The sequence below is a fragment of the Diospyros lotus genome, chromosome 13 (genome assembly GCF_014633365.1).
Source record: "Diospyros lotus cultivar Yz01 chromosome 13, ASM1463336v1, whole genome shotgun sequence".
Classification (NCBI taxonomy): Eukaryota; Viridiplantae; Streptophyta; class Magnoliopsida; order Ericales; family Ebenaceae; genus Diospyros; species Diospyros lotus.
Window position 1 is genome coordinate 13,866,881 of NC_068350.1, and position 20,027 is coordinate 13,886,907.

At 38.7% G+C, this 20,027-nt stretch overlaps 2 protein-coding genes across 2 annotated transcripts; one reads left to right on the forward strand and one right to left on the reverse strand.

The window, feature by feature from the left end:
* Positions 1 to 215: 215 nt before the first annotated feature.
* LOC127788064 (uncharacterized) lies at positions 216 to 14,145 on the reverse strand. Its single transcript, XM_052316183.1, has 2 exons — positions 13,366 to 14,145; positions 216 to 248 (listed from the first exon to the last, which is right to left on the reverse strand). Exons 1-2 carry the CDS (start codon positions 14,143 to 14,145, stop codon positions 216 to 218), a joined length of 813 nt encoding a protein of 270 aa, XP_052172143.1.
* Positions 14,146 to 17,781: 3,636 nt separating this feature from the next.
* Positions 17,782 to 19,629, forward strand: LOC127788065 (uncharacterized). Its single transcript, XM_052316185.1, has one exon. It carries the CDS (start codon positions 17,782 to 17,784, stop codon positions 19,627 to 19,629), a length of 1,848 nt encoding a protein of 615 aa, XP_052172145.1.
* The last annotated feature ends 398 nt before the right edge of the window (positions 19,630 to 20,027 follow it).

Here is a 20,027-nt window from a genome sequence, read left to right on the forward strand (position 1 = left end):
ATTTCGATCCTCCGTGCGGTCCCTCTTGGGAGGGCTCCTCGATCGCGACCGTTGGTCCTTCCTTCTACGAGAATTGCCTACTTTGGCCACATAGCTCTTTAGGAAACCCCAATTGATGAGCTCCAGGATCTCCTCCTTTAATTGGTGACATTCCTCCGTATCATAACCATGATCCCAAAGTAGGCAATTGAAAGCTAAGGGTAATTGCTTCATCTCTAAAAAGCATTTGTAAGGTTAGGTGCTTGAACCTGTGAAAAAACACAAAGAATGTTAGATGCTTGAGCTTATAAAAAGCACAAGGAAGGTTAGTGCTTGAGGTTGTGTAAAAAGCACATGGTCACTAGAAAAGTGATTGCATAGAGGATAGTGTTTGCCTATTCAAAAAAGCACTCCGATAGTGGATTTGCAAAATCCTTGTTCATATTATAAATACTGGTGCCATCTCTATTTTTTTTTCTTCATTCTTATTAATCTTTGTTATATAATTTAATCTTGAAAAAATTTGTGAAGCTTAATTCACCCCTTTCTTAAGCTTGAATTCTTGATTGCTTGTTCTTAATATTATTGCTTTTGTATTTTACTCACCACACACATAATGTACATTGATATTTGAGAGAAAAATAAATATTTTGAAAGAATCAATTCACCTCCCACTCCCCCCCCCCCCCCCTTTAGGTTGCCTTATTACTTGGGTTAACAATGGGGTTGATGAGATTTTTCAAGAAGACAGGTTTGAAGATTTTCTTGAAGGTTGCATTCTACGATAAAAGAACATTAATGTTGAGAATGAGAACTTAAGAGAAAGTGTAAATTTCTTGGAGGCAAACACACCATATTTGAGAACCAAGGGATTGAGATTTGCAACTCTGGATAGACCTTCTATCTCTCGACCAAATCCCTTAATTGAGAAGCTTCGTACACTTGAACTAAAACCCTTACCTTCTCATTTAAAATATGCATTTTTTGAAGGTTCTTCTTCTTTACCTATGATTATTTCTTTTCTTTGACACAGATTTGATGAAAAAGAAATTCCTTTGGGTTTTAAAGGAGCACAAGAAAGCTTTTGTTTTAAAGAAGCATATTTTTTACAAGGTTTAACGCACCTATGGCAATCATTAGTGATGACACAATAAAGGTCTCTCATGCCACAAAGGGCACATTCAAAGTCAATTGTCACCACTTAAAACCCTATGTAAATGGTGGATATAACAACCTAAACACCAATATTCGCTTGTAAAAACTTGCATAACAACTAAAGAAAGTCCATCTAATGACTATAAACAAAGTGCTTTGGAAGGTAACCTCAGTTATCATTTAAGTTTGGGGGTGGAACTATGGCCATGCACAAGTCAACTACAAGTTACACCTACCCTACTTCATGTGCAAACCTAGGAAGCATCTCTTTGCTTTTTCTTCATATCTTGCAACATTAGGGACAATGTTGTATTCTAAGTTTGGGGTGGATTCTCTATTTTATTTCATTGTTGTTTCTAGTTTTCCCGCTTTATTTTAGCCTTACTTTTAATTTTCCATTTGTCTGGATTTGTTTTGTGATTTTTGGTTTAATGACCAAGAGCCTAAGATGAATAATGATTGTGTCGAGAAATTTGTATTTTGATTTATGAAGAAAATAATATTAAAAAAATATTTTAAGTAAATATGGTTAGTGATGATTCCCAAAACATTTTATATATGTATATTGAAAAACCTCATACTCATATATTTATATATGTCTTTCAAAATAGCTAAATATTGGCTTTGGTTGATAAAGTAGTATGAATCTTATAAATATATTTTTTTTTAAATTGGAAAACTTCAGTCTCATATACTTTATATATTTCAAAACAAAAAAATATAGCTATATATTTATCGAGCTTGATGTAAAGTGTTTTAGAAAATATTTTGAAAATTCGACTTAAGTATAAATGTTTTTTTGTAAACTAAGTACATGTATCTTTGAAGCTTTTGAAGGAAAATTATTCAAACATTCTTTTAAAGTTTTCACACTTGCCTTCAATCTGAAAATAATTTTTAATTTAATCAAGTATTGCTCAGCATATTTCTCAAATTAATTGAGTGTCTCAAAAACCTACTTGAGTATGTATTATACAAAATCTTATTTCTTAAAGCTACAATCGAGTATGGTATCTTTATAATTGAGTATGTTTATATATATTGAAATCTAAGCATATTTCTAGTCGAGTAATCCTTTGTGTGGTTTTGAAATTAGTCGATTAAACATGTTTAGCAAAATCTCTTTTCAATCTACTATTAAGGTTTTTTACTTGAGTATTTTATGCAATCTCTCTATATTTCAAAATTTAATCGAGTAATGATGATTTTCAATCAAGTATCTTTCTACTATTAAAAATTTCAAGTATTTCCTTAGTCGAGTATATCTTCTCTCAATCAACTATTGTATTTTTATAATCGATTATCTATATGTTTTAATCGAGTGAAGATTGGATAATTTGGTTAAGTCTTTGTGCTCAATTTTAATTGAGTATCAGTTATCAATACTCGAGTATATCCTTTTGTTAATCGAGTAAGCTTAGCTTGGTAGTTGAGTGCTTAATACAAAGTTTTTATGACTTATGAGTTAGTCGAGTAATGCTTAGTCATACTCGAGTGAGACTTCTATATAATCGATTACATAAGTTATCCAATCGAGTATGCTCATATTTTAGTTGAGTGATTGGCATCTAATTTTAAATTTTATAGCTGTTACTCAGTAAGTTAAAAACGGATAGTTTTGATCATTAGAGCTTTATTTCTTTATTCCTTTGCGGCTACCTAGGCTCTATTTTATATAAGATTGATAAATTATATTTATGCAAGTATGCTTAATGCTAATATATATAATATACATATGTTTCTAACAAATTTAATCGTTATTGTTCAAATCAAAAAAGCTGTGAGTGTGTGCAGGTTTCAATACCAATCTTCCAAGCCTCGACTTCTATATAAGGCTTAATGCTTCAAAAAGGTTGTTGCTATTACGATAGTCGATCAATGAATAAGCCTAAAGCTATTGTAAGAAAGTCTCAAGCCAAATCTTATTCGAAACACAGATAGCAAAATCTAGTTGAACAAAAGCTCACTACTTGATTGATAGTGCTTCATATTTATTCTTCTTTACTTCAAGTAATCATCTAGTGAGTCTTATGTGTATCATTCAAACCAAATTTAGATTAAGAGAGCACTCATTCATTCTTTCAAACTCTCTTTTGTTCAAGAGAATAGTTAGTATCATTATATAATCTTGTATTTTCTCTTGATTTAGTCTTTTACAATTCTTTGTGAAACTCTTGTAAAGGTTAAACTTTATCCTTTAAAAAGTAGTGGTTGTGGCTCAACCTAGAAAGAAAAAGCCTCATGTAATGGTTACTACTTAGCTTATGAAAAGTAGGGGTTCCTACTTACCCCGAAAAGTGAAGGTTGTAGTTGAACTTGTAAAAACTATGTATGGGTTATAACTGAGCCCTAAAAGCTAATATTCTTAGTTGATGTTTTCTAAATCCTTAGGTAGTGTTTGTTAACCAAGATATAGATTGAAAAAAGTGGGATATTGAAAGCATCCCAAACAAAAGTGATTTTCATTGTATTTGTTAAATTTATTTAGAAATAAGTCATGTGACTTCTTATCTTAGACTTTCGAGATAAATTTATCTCCTCCCCCTCTCTTTAGATAAATTATCTTGGATCTTACAGATAAGTTATTTTGATGCAATCTTATTTTACTCATTTTAACAAATACTATCTTAGTGATAAGTTAATTTAGTAGACTAGACATATTAGACAAATCACTCTAAATTGTTGTGTTCATATTACTTTCTTCTTATTGTTACATTTTAACAACTCTATTATTAATCTGCTATGCATACATTTTTCATTCACAAATATAGCTTAATGCATTATTTTTCTAATTGTCATTAAAGCATTTTCTTGATTGGAATAATCTTAAAAATTATTTACTTTTATATTTTAATAAATGTTTTATAAACTCCTCATTCTAAGTATAATTCTTTATCTTTATACCAAAACTATATGTATATCTTACATTAGTTTTCATAAAACATTTATGTTTCGGTTTTGAATAAATTTCATAAAAAGTTTTTCAAACATTAGTTCCTTTGTATGTAATAACCTATTTGAGATTTGCTAATTGCATAATCATTTTTCATTATATACGTTTATTTCATTTGTTTCAAAACTTGATTTCTATCTTTACAAAAATGTTTCTTATATTCTTTTTTTAATTCATACATCTTTATATTAATATTTTTATATATAAACTTATCAAATATCTAAAGTTTTCTCAAATTATTTTTTAGAAAGATATTGTATGTTGCATACTCATTCATACTTATTCCATCCATTGCTACATCTTGTTTATAGTTTAAGAAAATGTTTTTTTTTTCAAATGACTACTACATCACAAATTAAAAGATATTTTGATTATTTTTGAAAAATAATCAAAACACTCAATTCACTCCTCTTGGAAATCTTTGAGATTGCATTAGCACATGGCATAGAGAAAGTGATGAATAGTGTTCTTGTTTAAGGCTTAATTTATGTCTTAACTCTTATCTTGTGGTTGAGTTCGGAAATTCTAGGTAATAGCCATCATCTTTGAAATGCTCTACATGCTTACAGAAAGTTTATGCGCAGGGGCGGATTTAAACGTGAGCTGCCCTAGGCTAAAGCCCACGGTAGCCCACAACAAAAATTAAATTTATAAGGTTAAATTTTTAATTATTTGGTAATAGCCTAGTCCAAATCCACTTTAGCCCACCCCAGCCCACTTACCTGCTGCAAACCTTTCTCTTCTCTTTCCTCTCTTGACCTCACTCTCTCTCCCTCTCACCCTCACTACCTCTTGCTCTCTACATTCTCTCTCTTGCTTATTTGCTCGTGCTCGCCCTCGCTCTTTGCCTCTCTCTTGCTCCCACTCGCCCTTGCTGGCTCTCTCTTACTCTGGCTAGGGCACGACCCCTCTTGCTCTTGCTCGCCCTCGTTCTCTGCCTCTCCTACTCTCGCTCGTCCTCGCCATTTTCTCTTGCTCTCGCTCAACCCCTCTTGTTCTCACCAGCCTTTGCTGCCTCTCAGCTCTCTCCCTCTTCTTTGCCTCTCGACTCTCGCCCTCTCCCCCACACTCGCTTGGCAACTCGGCTAATCGGCCTCGCCCTTGTTCGCTGCCTCTGCTTCATTCGATTGACAACTAAATCTAGGTAATTTTTTTATTTTTTGGCCATATTTTTTTACTTGTTTATGCTTGATTTGTTGTTGAAGATGCTATATTTTTTGAGCAAGTTTTAAGTAAGTGATTTTCTGCCAATTTTGTGTCTGCTTAACTATTTGATTATTGCATTCAGTTAAGAACTTAGGAATTGTTGTGGGCCTTGTGGCTGGAAGGCTGAAATTTGTTATTGTGAATATGTGATTGAATATTTGAATCGACCATACTTTTGCCTTCTCTTGTTTGAACTCTAGAAATACAATTGTTGTATTGGCCTTGCATTTGCCTCAAATCTTGAGTTAAATATTTTAATTGTTCGATTATTGAATTGTGTTGTTTTTTATTTGTGTATTTTAGAATTTAGAATGGAACAACAACATTCTGCGAAGAAAGGAAAAATATTATTATTTTTTTCAGAAAGAGAGATCATCATGCTAGTGAAAGTATTTCAAGTCATAATGTGCAAAATCAATTCCTTCAAGTTTATCTCTTGAAATTGAAACTTCTCCATCTTCAAATCCTAAATGTCAATGATGTTCTTGTATTGAATGAGATCTGGGGAAAAGAAAACAAATTTGTGAATATTTTATTAATGCACGGGATGAGATTAGACGGGCTCAAGTTTAATAAAAATTTATTATACTAATTTTTTGATTACATAAAAATTTTATTACATTAATTTTTTAAAATTTCAGCTCCTTAACTTAAATTCTTGAATCCGCCCTAACTTAAATTCTTGAATCCGCCGTTCTTTATGTGAATACAATCAAATCCTCATGATGATCTCATACCTCTGGAACCTGTTTGATTATCCCTTGAGGTCAAATCCTAGACAGATGCGTTATTAGAAAGATGATGTAGGCCATCTTTCTCCCTATTGAGCCTTTCTAGCTAACCCATAAGTATATTTTAGCCCTAGACACCCCATTGAACAATTGAATTTTTAGCCTTATGTTTCTTAGTACAGCTTAATATCTCCATTCACCTTTTAACCTGGAAAACCATGAGCACCCTTCAAGAGAACTGGGAAAAGGAATCATTTAAAAAAAAAAAAAAGAGCATTCCAACTAAGAAAATTATGTTAAAAGGGGCTACTGCCAAAACGGATGCCTTGGAAACTCTCTGTTATATAAAGTTCAAAAGAAGTTTGTTTATGTGGTTCATTGATTCTTTGTGGTCCAATTTGTGGTCCAATTAGACAAAAGTCATGCTCCGAATATAGGAGCTGCGAAGAATAAAACTTGGGAAACAAGACCAATTATATGGGAAAGAGGTCAGGAAGTTATACAAGGGCATCTTATTTTGTTGAATAAAGCACCTATTATCTATAGATTTGACAAAAAAACACTTTTAACTCATTTTAGTCAAAAAGCTGGCCCATGAAAAAAAAAAGGGTTTTTCAATTATTTTCTTATTTTGCTTTGATTCGAATCCTACCAAATTTCCTTTTTTTAGATTATACATTATCACTTGTGCCCCCATTGAACCTATCTCAAGATCATCACGAGAGAGGTAAATCTGAAATATGTCTGGATAACCAAAATTTGAAACTACATTCACTAACACTTATCAAGGACCACTCCCAAAAGGATGCAGATTTGTCTTCCCCAGTAATCAATCCCACACTGACAGCCTCTAACATGACTTTACAATCCCTTCATTTGCCACCTAGCTGTGCCCCTGAGGGCCCTATCTAGTTTCTTTTATTAGCTGCCACCCAAGCCTAATGTTACAAGCTTCTAAAGTTCTTTTTGGGATGATGACGCTTGTGCAATTTCCATGACTCGTACTCTTAATTTTGATAGAAGAGATAAATTCACCGATGTGAGGCTTTGCCTCACTGCGTAAGATGAAAATCGAACTCACAACCTATTAGTGCAAACCCGGCATATCGCTTGTCTGACAGCTTGACTTATACCCTAGAGGCACTTATAAAATCCTTTTGGAATTACCGTCCTTGTATAGTCTCCTATCGTTAGTGTCCTTAATTTCGATAGAAAAGATAAATCGCAAGTGAATGTTTTGTCTCATTATACAAGATAAAGTATCAAACTCACAACTTATTGATATGAATTTTAATTTATTATAATCCAACCAATTCACCTGTGTCATAAATGCCACCTATAAAGTCCTTTTGATCATTAATAATGTGCATGACTACATTAGTGGAGAGGGATAAGAAAAACACACATTAGTGGAGGTTAATTATATATACCTAGGAGATCACTTTCATCGTACTCTTATTTGTATGAACCGTCTAAGAAGGATACATGAATTTGTGATTGGTTATTCATACGTTGTTTTTGGATTTGTTGTGAGATTTAGTTAGCACCTGAATTATTTTGAAGTTTTTCAATAATTGTGTCATATGTGATCTTTGAGGCTAGAACTTGGAAGTCAAACAAAATATCCAAACATCCCCAAATTCCCTGTTTCATCCTTGTATTCTCCCTTGCTTTAGAACTAGCACAACTTAAGACTAGGGGTATTTGATGGGTCTACTTTTATATATGTTTTTATCAAATTTCAGTTTTAAGTTTGTGTTATTTTTTCTACTTAAGTGTGAATATAAGTGGATTTTATATAATTTGGATTTTTTATAGAAAAGGAATAAAGGAAATAAATTCAATCATGTGGGTCCTAAAGAAATATAATAAAAATGGAATTTGGCCAGCACATAATAATAATAACAACAATAATAATAATAATAAGCCCGAAGAAGCAGGGAGGACTCAGCCGAGGAAAAAAAGAGGAAGCAGTCCGATGCAGTAGAAGAAGTGAGCGCAGGAAACAGAAAAGGGAAGAAGGCAGGAGGCGTGCGGAGGGAGGTGCGAAGCAGGAGACGGAGACGGCAGCCAGTCTCGGATAGAAGAAGGCGTTGCACGCAGCAGGAACGGAGCAAAGGAAGCGAGAAGTAGGGCCAGTGTTAATTCACACGCATCAGTGTCTGACTTGAATTCTTATATAAACGGACATGGAAGGACTGCACTGAACAACCAATATAATATCTTTTTAGACGACAACTAGAGAGTCTCACTTGAGGAGTAAATTATATTTCTAGATTTCCCTTTTTATCAAGAAGAAGAACAAAAAAATTCACTTTGCCACAACATGGATTCAAGATTCTATTTATTCTACTTATTGGAGAAGCTTCCAAACCTTTATATTAATCAGAAATACATTGTCTTCTAAATAGATATGCATACACGTATGTAGCATAACCTTTAATTAAAAGTCGATCCACCTTGGGATGCCCGGGAATGTCGTTTCCCTGCAGCTTGCATGTGGTGTTTCAGCCATGGCAGGCGAGCTCCTCCACATCCTCTACTTTAACATATCTCTGCTCAAGAGGGGTATATATATGTCAGAATATTGGCATCTAATTCGGATCTGACAAACAAATGAGAAATTATTATTGCCTGCTAATCAAAGATGAAATATATACCTGAGGTTGCGGATGACGGTCGTCAATGTAATATTCGGGAATAATTTGAGAATAAAAATAATATTTGATAAGGGGTATAAATGAAATTTTGGAAAAAATAAGACTATAGAGTACACTAACACAGCTTTGAACGACCGAATTAGTCAGAGAGTGTACCTCGGACCCTAGATAGCCAAGGAAAACAGTATAGTATCGACGAGTGATTTAAATTATGATTTTTAGTGATAAAAGAAATGAGATCGGGAACAGTTTTCGGTACAGTAAAAATACAACTGCCAATTAGGTCGTATTACCGAATTGTTATAGACGATGTCCGAAAAATCAACGGAGTGTGTTTAGGACTAATATTTTATGTATAGAACAACCCTTAAGTGGTTTCAGATTGAATCGAGTGAATTTGAAGTCAAATCGATCAATCGGGTCTAAGTGTAATATTCTGAATTTGCCCGAGGGAGGTCAAAACAGTAATTTTTTGAAAGTTTCAAGGGAGAAATGAGAAGTACCAATCTTGAGGGTTTTAGTGATGGTGCTAGAAAGATCAGGAGCTTAAGGATAAGGGTCAAAATGCAAAAGAAAGTTTCTAAGGGGCTAAAGTGTAATTTTTGAAAATCTGCTCAGAAATGGCAGATCTAGCCCTGATTTATGGCCGAAAAATCAAGAGATTGCAGCTGTTCTTCGACAGGGCATGGCCAAGGTCGCATAGGGGCAAAGCAATGGCCCTTGATTGGTCAGAAAAACGGACGAATTTGACTATAAATAGTCGAGTTTTGGTGAGGGTTTGCATCAAAGATTTTACTTCGGATTTCTCACTTTTGGGAGCGAATTAGAGGTCGGGGATAAGGGACTTTTGTTCCCCAGGTTTTGAGGAGCAATTCTGGAGATTTTGAGAATTTTTGGAGCGGTATAGGGGTGTTTTTGCATTCGGCCGTGTATATATATATATATATATATCGAGTGAAGGTGAAATCGGTTTGTAGAGTGAACGATCGAATGATCTAATAAGGGTATTTTGGTCGCGAGGTTATGGGTAACTAATCTGGAAAGTTTCATGTCAATCAGAATTCGAATCGAAGGTCAATTTGGCTCGCTGGAAAACTCAAAGCTTCGCCGGAGCCGGACTCTAAATCGTCCAATCGGGTTATTTCTGGTGAGCTTTTCGGTCATATGAGGGTACCATTGTGATCGACTTGAGGAGGACTTCAAGGTGGTGTCTTCGGATCATCCATCGGAGCAGGTCCCCAGTCACTGTCGCCTGAGAAGATTACCGGAGGTATTTTTTTGTATTTTTTAAATACTAAAAATATAGAAAATTTGAGAAAAAATAGAATTAAAGGAAATAAAATTCTGAAAAAATATCCAGAAATTCAAGGAAAATGAATAGTTTATTTTGATGAATATTTATCCCGGAAATTTCTTGAGGAGATAATTATTTTGGATTTTTAAAGGGAAAGGTAAATGGAAAATAAATATGAGGGATATTTTCACAATTCTGAGAAAATTCCAGAAGGATAAGAAATTTATTTTATGAGTATTGGTGATTTTTCTTGAGGTAGATTCGAAGGAAATCAATGAGAAATAAATTTTCTCAAGGAAAAGTAATTATGGAAATTTGAGAAAATAGGAGAAAAATCTGAAAAAATTTCAGAAAATTCCATAGGCTTATAAATATTGTTTTATGAATTTGTTTGGAGAAAAATTTACAAAAAATGCTTGAAGAGGTATTTACTTGAAATTATCGAGAGAAAAATAGGAGGAAATTAGAGAAAAATAATGAGAAAATTGGGAAAATAGATATTGATTTCCCTTTGAATGCATATGATGTCTAGGGTATCGTTGAGGCTCGAATTTGAACTATAGAGCGCCTGGCAAGAGAATCGAGGTCGATCGGGCACGCATTTCGAGGAATCTTGAATTTAGCCCAAGGTGAGTGGTTCTATCGAAAAACTCGTTTGTAGCATATGAATGGTTTACTGTTCATCCCCATGACTAGGTTATTGATGGTTTTACAAATGACTATTTACACCTGTGATAGATTTTGTACGGTAAATTACATACATTGAGATGTTGATTTTATGCATGTTATGATTTTTCGACATTGGCATGTTATGTTGTCCATGTGGGACATGGGTCATTAACCTGTGACGTAACTCTCGAGTGTCAGCACTCAGAATGCGTGCCAACGGTTAATGCTATGTGACCCACTTGAGACGGGGCTGAGACGGACTTCACCCTACGATACTCAAGTGGCGAGGCTGAGAGTGGACACCACCCCGGTTGTTGGCTCAAGTGGCGGGGCTGAGAGTGGACACCACCCTAGGTTCCTTTGAGCAATAGCATTAATACCGAGGTGTCGTTGATTTCGGGGATAGTGCTGATGTGACACTCTTGGGGCTAGGGTTGCGTTGGGTTTTGGAATGCTTTTGAGTATGAGCGTAAAGCCTAACAATGACAACGGGGTGATTCCCGGGTTCATATGTCGAGGTTGTCCCTCTTAAGTAGGATTGGTTTGCCAATGGGTTGATGTGGTCGTGTTGCCTTTAGAGAGATTGTATTTTCCCCGATTTGGGCTAAGTGCTATGTGGGATTCTCTTAGGCTGGGGCATGTCGGGATTTATCGATTTTATATATGATTTTGCATATCTGCATGAAATGTTTTGAACTCTCACTTAAATGATTCAGCATCTAATTTGGACTATGTTATTGGAATATTCAAACGTTCCAGGTGAAAGCAGTGGCGCCAAGGGAAAGAATGTCATCGAGATATAGTTGCTATGTTTAGTTTTTGTAGGTTTTTGTCTATGATTACGATGTTCAGAGGTTATGTAATATTTTGATATTTTCATGTGAAACATCAATTTGGTTATTGTAAAAGGAATTGTCGGTTATATATCATTGAGGTTTCGATATTGCTTCCGCTGATGTGATTGATAATACCTGTCTTAATTTATTAATTTTTAATTTTGATATGCTAAGAAGGTACGATCGGGATTGTCAGGAAATGATTATGATGAAGGTATGTGTATCGAGAAACTTATGTTGTGTGTTTGATGTTGAAAAAAAATATATATATATTCCCGAAATCTTGAGGTAACGCTTGTTCTGAGAAAACGGGGCATTACAATTGGTATCAGAGCAAACTAGCTAAAACCCCAATTGGAGACTCAGGGGTACTAGTAGGGATTGAGAATGACTGAGTCAGTAATGGTTATGTAATCTAGTTATCAAGATAGGTTTGCAAATAGGTGATGTGAATCATTGAGGTTCGTGTATTAGAATGATTTGGTATTTACCATGGATTCTAGGGAAATGAGAAACCTAGGATGGTTCGGTTAGTGTTATTGAGAATAGAGTCTAAGGATTCTAATGATTGAGGTTACCTCTAAGAAAGTGTCGGTGTTTTCCTTTTTCAGATGGTGAAAACTCAAAGAATCAAGGATCTCGATGGACGAAATGAGAAAAACGGTAGTAGTAGTCATCGAGGTCGCTCTGTGAGTCACACCACGAGTAGTCGTCGTAGTCGCTCTACGAATTCTGCTACGAGTAATCACCATAGTCGTTCGACGAATCGTGCCGCGAGCAGTAGACGACAAGAAGAGCAATCAGGTCCTAATGGAAGTAGACTTAATCGAATGGAGCGGATCTTAGAAGGCGTGCTGACACATGTAACGAGGAACGAGCCGCTAAGGCGCACCCCCCATATGCTGGATCAATATCACCGGCAAAAACCCCCGGTGTTTAGAGGAAAAGCAGGAGATGACCCTAGTGCAGCTGAGTACTAGATGGAGCAAACTGAGAAGCTGCTTTAACATCTGTAGTGCAGTGACGAAGAGAAGGTTAATTGCGCCACATTCATGCTAGAGGAAGAGGCTGCACGATGGTGGCAATCAGCCCAGCGGGCTCTGCAAAGGACACCCAGGCAAGCAGCACAAGATCCAAGGTCGAGACAAGCTCAGTCGATAACCTGGGAAGCATTCAAGGAAGTTTTCAATGCTAAGTACTTTCCCCAAAGCTGGAAGGAAGAAAAGACTTGGGGATTCATGAAATTGAGGCAAACTGATGAGATGTCAGTAACTTAATACGATGTCAAGTTTACCAAACTGATCAGGTATGTGCCTATGTACGAAACTGACGAAAGGCAGAAGGCACAGAAATTTATGGGTGGATTGAAGGTATGTGTATCGGTTTTATATATGATTTTGCATATCTGCATGAAAATATTTTGAACTCTCACTTAGATGATTCAGCATCTAATTTGGACTATGTTCCTGGAATATTCAAACGTTTCAGGTGAAAGCAGTGGCACCAATGGAAAGAATGTCATCGAGATGTAGTTGCTATGTTTAGTTTTCGTAGGTTTTTGTCTATGATTACGATGTTCAAAGGTTATGTAATATTTTGATATTTTCATGTGAAACATCAATTTGGTTATTGTAAAAAGAATTGTCGGTTATATATCATTGAGGTTTCGATCTTGCTTACGCTGATGTGATTGATAATACCTGTTTTAATTTATTAATTTTTAATTTTGGTATGCTAAGAAGGTACAATCGGGATTGTCGGGAAATGATTATGATGAAGGTATGTGTATCGAGAGACTTATGTTGTGTGTTTGATGTTGAAAAAAATATATATATTCCCAAAATATCCAGGTAACGCTCGTTTTAAGAAAACAAGGCGTTACAATCAAAGAAGAGAAGAAAACGAGGAAAGCAACGCAGAAAGCGATGTATGCCCATGGGGTCGCAAAATTGTTCCGCCTCATATGTGCCACAGCCTGCGACCAACACCGACGGCTGTATTTGTCGGCCTTCTCGCACGTCTCCGAGAAGTAGAAGTCCCCGATTGCAACTTCAGAGCACAGCTTATTGAACAGTTCAGAAGCGTCTTTATGGGACCCCAAATAGTTGCATACAATCCCAGCTTTTTGGAGCACATCCACGTCCTTGGCGGTGTTGATCAACTTGTCCATGACGAACGCGTACGACGTAACGTACCTCTTAATGAGGGGGCAGCACTGCTCGAAAGCGATGAGATTTCTCAGGAACAGCTCCGTCGAGTCGTTGATGTGCAGCGTCGAAATTTTGAAACAAGCTTTGAAAAACCACCAACTTTTAACGCCGCAAGGAGCTTGGAATTCGACCTGGAATGGGCTAATTCTGGCATTGTGCAGCTGCAATTGGCTTTTGGCATTGTGGGATTCGAACTTTACGCCGGTGTGGTCGAGGTCTGTAGCAGATTGCATGAACTGGCCAGAAGTCATGGCCACCGGCAGATCGGCCGGAAGGTAGTGTTTGTGAAGAAGATGGAGGATGTGAAACGTATCGCCATCCACTTTTGCTAGTATGCTTTGTAGTCTCAGCAGATCGTGGAAGAATAACAGTACGTATTTGATGAGGAGAATGCCCTCGGTCCCATAATTACGCCAATACCCTGGGCAGATATCCAACAGCGGCCAGGACATATGTTCCCTAATAGGGAGTTTCGCCTGCGATCATCTTGTTTAGATCTAGAAGACACGTAGCAGATAAACATCGCCACATCAATCGGATAGGCACTTAGTAAGGAAATCTCCGAGGCCGTAAGAACATACTAACTCGCTGAAGGTCACGGAGGCAGCAGCTATCCCGAACCCTTCGGAGATGGATGCTATTATGAAATCCTTATCAGGAAGGTTTCGAGAAAGGCGGAGGGGAGATCCCGAAGATCTCTCCATGAGAGAAGGTTAAAAGGGGAAGGAGAGGTGAGAGAAGGGGACTTCTTTCTCTTTTTTGCATATAATTTAAGTAAATATACTGAATTCGGTTTGAGAGGATATCTGACTTGATCGTCGGAGATTGACCGGAGGAGTAAATCTCCGTCTCCATTGCAGGTACGTCCGAAGAGGCAAGAAGGGAACGTGTGGCTACCACTTTAGAAGATTATCATCAATTGGCGCCCATCGTGGGGCACGACATTCTTCTCTTCTGTCTCTCCAGTGCAGTAGGTGGAGACAATCTTGCCTTTTTTTGCCTTGAATGGCAACCAGAAGACAGCCATCTCGGGTCGCGGGGGGCAACCCTGTTCCATAGCCAAGTCAGCAGAACCCTCCCCGAAGCCCGCCGAGGAGGGCTCGGAGTCCGGAGGGCCCTCCGCCTCTTCCTGATCAGATAGCACTCCTAAAGGGTCAAGTGCAACGATTGACGGAGTTACTCATGGGTTTTCTGGATCGCCAGCATCAGTAAGCCCAACATTCTCGAGAGGAAGAAAGGCACGAGCCCCCGAGGGAGGAGGAGTCCTATCGACGGGATGAGAATCCGCAGAGGCCAGGACAAGATGATGGCCATGGCAAGGCGGTCGAGTCTTTTGACTTGTCATTTGTGCAGCAGCAGCAGGAAAGAAGATTGTGGCAGCTAGAAGAGGAGATGGCCGCCCTAAAACCGAAGGCTAGACAGGCTCAGGGAGCAAGGATAAATTAGCCCCTTAGCCTGGAGATCATGGCGACCATACCACCGGAGCGTCTCCGCATCCCGACCATTAAGCCTTATGCGGGGACCTCTTGTAACACCCCGTCTTGCCAAGCGTGTCACTATAAGGGTATTCCCGGGATTTCTTTTTTTTTTTTCTTTAAAATTCAACACGCGCGGTATTTCAAGAACAATCTTCACATGCAGAAACAAAACCCCGCGAACCCCAGTCTTGCCCGTTTAACTATCAAGATCAATAATCTTAAACTAAACAAGTCTTAATACAACGCAGCGGATACACTAATACCAAAACACCATAGTTCTTACATTGTATTTTCATAGCAAAATACGTAATACAGATCAAATGATAAAATTGCTATATACAACTGTTCTTTTACAACCTGAAATGCATATTAAATCCTCCAAACGTTACAACGACTTAACAAACTAAGCACCATTGGCCCTCAACCGGCCACATCCTTGCCCTTGCAGCAGTTCCTGGCTGGAACATTAAACGTTCCAGGGGCATAGCCCAAGTTAGATGATAAACATCTAAGTGACGGCATAAAACAGTTCATACAATGCATGAGAGATACACGAGCATGGCATTCTCAAACAAACGTAAATATGCAAGACACGTCTAACTCGAGATATCACCTTGACATAATTAATCCCTCGAATGCCCCACTGTGGCACACGTTCACCTGGTCCAACGTTAATCCCTCGAGTGCACCGTTGTGACACCCGTTCACTTGGTTTAACATTATTCCCTCGAGTGCCCCAGTGTGACACCCGTTCACCTGGATTAACATTGTCCCTTTCTCAAGTAGACCCCAACCTGTCCAACACAGAAAACAACATTGACACGAATATCAATACCCCGATGATATGAAAATCACACGCCATGCACCGACTTTTTGTAAGTAAAAACAGTTGATGTAATATATCACATGTACAATATGCAAATGATGACATAAATACATAAATGAAATGCTTTCGCAGTACAACCCAAGTTCCGGAGGGTAAAACCGCTCACTAGAACTGGTCTCATTTGCGTGTAACCTAAGTTCGGGAGGGTAACACCGCCCACCTGAACCCACTACACACCTTCCAACATGTTTTCAAGATAAGGTAAAGATAGGATCAGACCACTCACCTCGAACGTATTCGGATCGCCTCGATCCTCGTGTACAGCCTCGATTTACGTGCCAAACCCCAAATACTTGAACTTGTGCTCAACCTCTAGCCAAGATACTTCCTAAATATCATATTTAATTGAGGAAGCATTAAAATCCATTTTCCTCAATTTTTCCTTAATTTTCTCTATTTTCTCCTTGATAATTCCAAAATAATTATTTCCTCAAACATTTTCCAAAATGTTTCAACATGATAAATCCTCAAATAAATTAACAAAAAATACTGGAAGAGGAAATACCCAAAATGCCCATTTCACGTGCCCTCACGCGCCTGGCGCGTGGGTGCGTGTGGAGACTGGCGCGTGACTACACGCGCCACCTTCTTCCTCGTTGAACCAGTCTCCAGCGGTTGCTCCGATGGCCGAAATAAGGGCACCCCCTTGAAGCCCTTTGCAAGTCGATCCCAACGGCACCAATTTCAGGCCGAAAGGCCACCGAAAAATGCCCCTAAAGGGCAGTTGCAGGCGGCGGAAGACGGTCCGCCACCCATTCTCGGCCAAGCTTCGTTTGGCCTCTAAACTGATCCAAAATGCTTCAAAACACTCCCATTTTCTTCTCCTTGACACAAGGATCAGAAACCCCTTAATCACTCTCCCAAAATCATTCGAAAACAAGGTCGATTTCACACCCCAAAATCCGAAACCCTCGGCCCCTTTTATACCAAAAAACCGGTCGAATTCCGGCCAATCAACGACCTCAACTTGGACCCCAAGCATCCCATCGCCGTATACGACCTCTCTCGGCCATCCAATCTCTAGATTTGGCCTCCATGTGCGTGGATTTGCAGCGGCCACCTCCTTCGCGTTCACACCATCATTTTCCATTTTTTGCACTTTGACCCCCATAATTTCTTCTAATCCCATTTTAGCCTTTCCCATCCACCCCTGAGCTATCCAATATCACCATTAAGGCCTAAGATATTTACATTATTCATTTCACCTTTGAAATTTTTGAAAAATAACCGTTTTGACCCCCCTCGGGCAAAATTAGAAAACTGCGCTTAGGCCAGGTTGGTCAAATTGACCCTAAATCCATTTGATTCAACCTGAAATCGCTTAAGGGTTGTTCTACACATTAAATACTAGTCCTTGACGCTCTCTGTTGATCTTCTGGACGTTTCCTACGTTGATTCGGTTTTCTCAGCCCGGTCGACAGCTGTACCGAAAACTGTTCCCGATCCAACTTCTTTCATCACTAAAAATCATAATTCGAATCACTTGTCGATACTGTATAATTTTCTTTAGCTATCTAAGGTCTGGGTTACTCCCTCCGACTGATTTGATCGTCTAAAACTGCATTAATGTGCCATATAGCCTTATTCTTTTGCTAATTTCAGTTATACCCTTCCTTAAAAATCATTTATACTCCTAATAACTTCCCGGGTATTACACCTCTGACCCGATGGATCACCTTGATCTCTTTACCTCTCACATGATGGTACAGGATGCCTAAGACACGATGTGCTGTAGGGTTTTCTTGGCCACCCTGGAGGGGCATGCACGGGCTTGGTATTCAAATCTGGCTCATCATTCTATCGTAAGTTTTGCGCAACTCCGAGGCAGCTTTCTGGCGCATTTTGCACCTCTCCGGAGACATCGAAGGTCCACCATGGCCTTGGTAAGTATGAAGCAGAACCAAGGAGAGCCCTTGAAGGACTTTGTCTCACGATTTAATATGGAGGCCTTGAGCATAGAGAACTTTGACCACAGCGTAGCTATGGTGGCGTTCCAGAACACCCTGAGGTCTTGCCCTTTTGCCCAGTCATTATCCAAAACACCCCCTAGTGCGTTCACGGACATATTGGGCCGGGCCACGAAGTACATAAATGTCGAAGAGGTCATGCAGGCTAAGAGGGCGGAGCATGTGGAGAAGAAGGATAAAAAAAAGCATCCGGAGGAAAAGAAGAGTGACGACCGAAGGGAAAAACATCGTCCTCGGTGGGATTCGGGTGGTTTTACTCCTCTGAATGCCTTGAGGGAAGAGATCCTTTCTACTATTAAGGGTAAAGACTACTTGAAAAAGCCTCGACCGATGAAGGCGCCATCCGACGAAAGGAACCGAAGCAAATACTGTCGTTTTCATCAGGATCATGGTCATGATACGGAGGAATGTCACCAATTAAAGGAGGAGATCCAAGAGCTCATCAATCGAGGTTTCCTGAAGAGCTATGTGGCCAAAGCAGGCGATTCTCGCAGAAGGAAGGACCAACGATCGCTATCGAGGAACCCCCCCAAGAGGGACCGCATGAAGGATCGAAATCGAGCTCAGCGGGAGAGATCGCATCGAGGGAAAGACGATCATCCTCAGCCTTCGGTATTCCATACACTCGCAGCAGGGGAGGTCCCAGTCATGAAGGATGAAGGAGGTGGTGCCGTCCGGCTGAAAAGATCGAGGAGTGTGGATCCAATCTCTTTTTCAGATAGCGACCTCCTGAGATACCCGAATCGAAATGATCCCCTGGTGATAACAGCCGAGCTCGGGAAATGGGAGCTTCAACGGATCCTTATGGATCCAAGGAGCTCTTCGAAAATCTTGTATCGACAGGCCTTCTTAGGCATGGGGTACGAAATGACGCAGTTGAGGACAACGAAGGTCCCTTTGGTGGGATTTGATGGTGAAGCCGTGTATTCAGAAGGGATCATTCAACTCCCATTGACGGTAGGGAGAGGCTCTCGAACTTCTCGAGTTATGCTAGACATCCTGGTGGCAGATGTGCCTTCGGCCTACAACATGATTCTAGGAAGATCTGGTCTCAATGCCCTTCAGGCCATTCCAAGCACATATCATTTGATGGTGAAGTTTCCCACAAATAGAGGGACGAGCGAAGTACGGGGAGATTTGCGCTTAGCTCGCGAATGTTATATGGCCTCTATAGGCATTGCAAAGGATAGAGAAGCAAGGTTGCAAAGGGACGTCTCGGGCCCCCCGAAGGAGGTCAGTTTCCTATTAGAAAGACCCGAAGATCCCAAAACAGCAGAGCCAATGGACAAATTGGAAGAAGTACCTTTGGAAGAAGATTGCCGAAACCGATGCGTAAGAGTGAGTATGGAGTTAAAAGACCCGCCGAGGAGTCGGATAATAACACTCCTTAGACAGTATGCAGACATCTTCGCATGGACTGCTCGGGACATGCCAGGAGTAGATTCAGAGGTAATGACACACAGACTAGGGATCCGATCGGGCTTTCAGCCTGTCAAGCAGAAGAAGCGAAGCTTCGCCCCAGATAGAGCTCGGGCAATCGAGGAGGAGGTTGCAAAGTTGACAGAGGCGCAGTACATTTGGGAGGTGGAGATGTACGCCACATGACCATGACTCACTAATATAATATCTCAATATGTTTATTCATCCAATCACAAATAACCAACACATAATAAATATCTAAAAAATTTAAAAATACATTAAAGTCTAATCAAATTATATTAAAGATAAAGTACTTGTAAAACATAACAAAGTAAGTGTATGTTTACTTAGATTAAAATATTACTAACTCAGTTTTTCTCTCTTCCTAAATTAAGGGATTAATTGAATCACAAGTATAAAATATGCTTTCAAGAAGTATATCCTAATTGTAATTTAAGAAGACTAAAGTTATGATTTTATAGTTTTAGAAGTAGATGGACATGCTTTAGGAACAAAAGAAAAACCTCAATGATCATAAAAAATATATATATATTACACTAATTTTGCCATACTTGTCTTTTTAG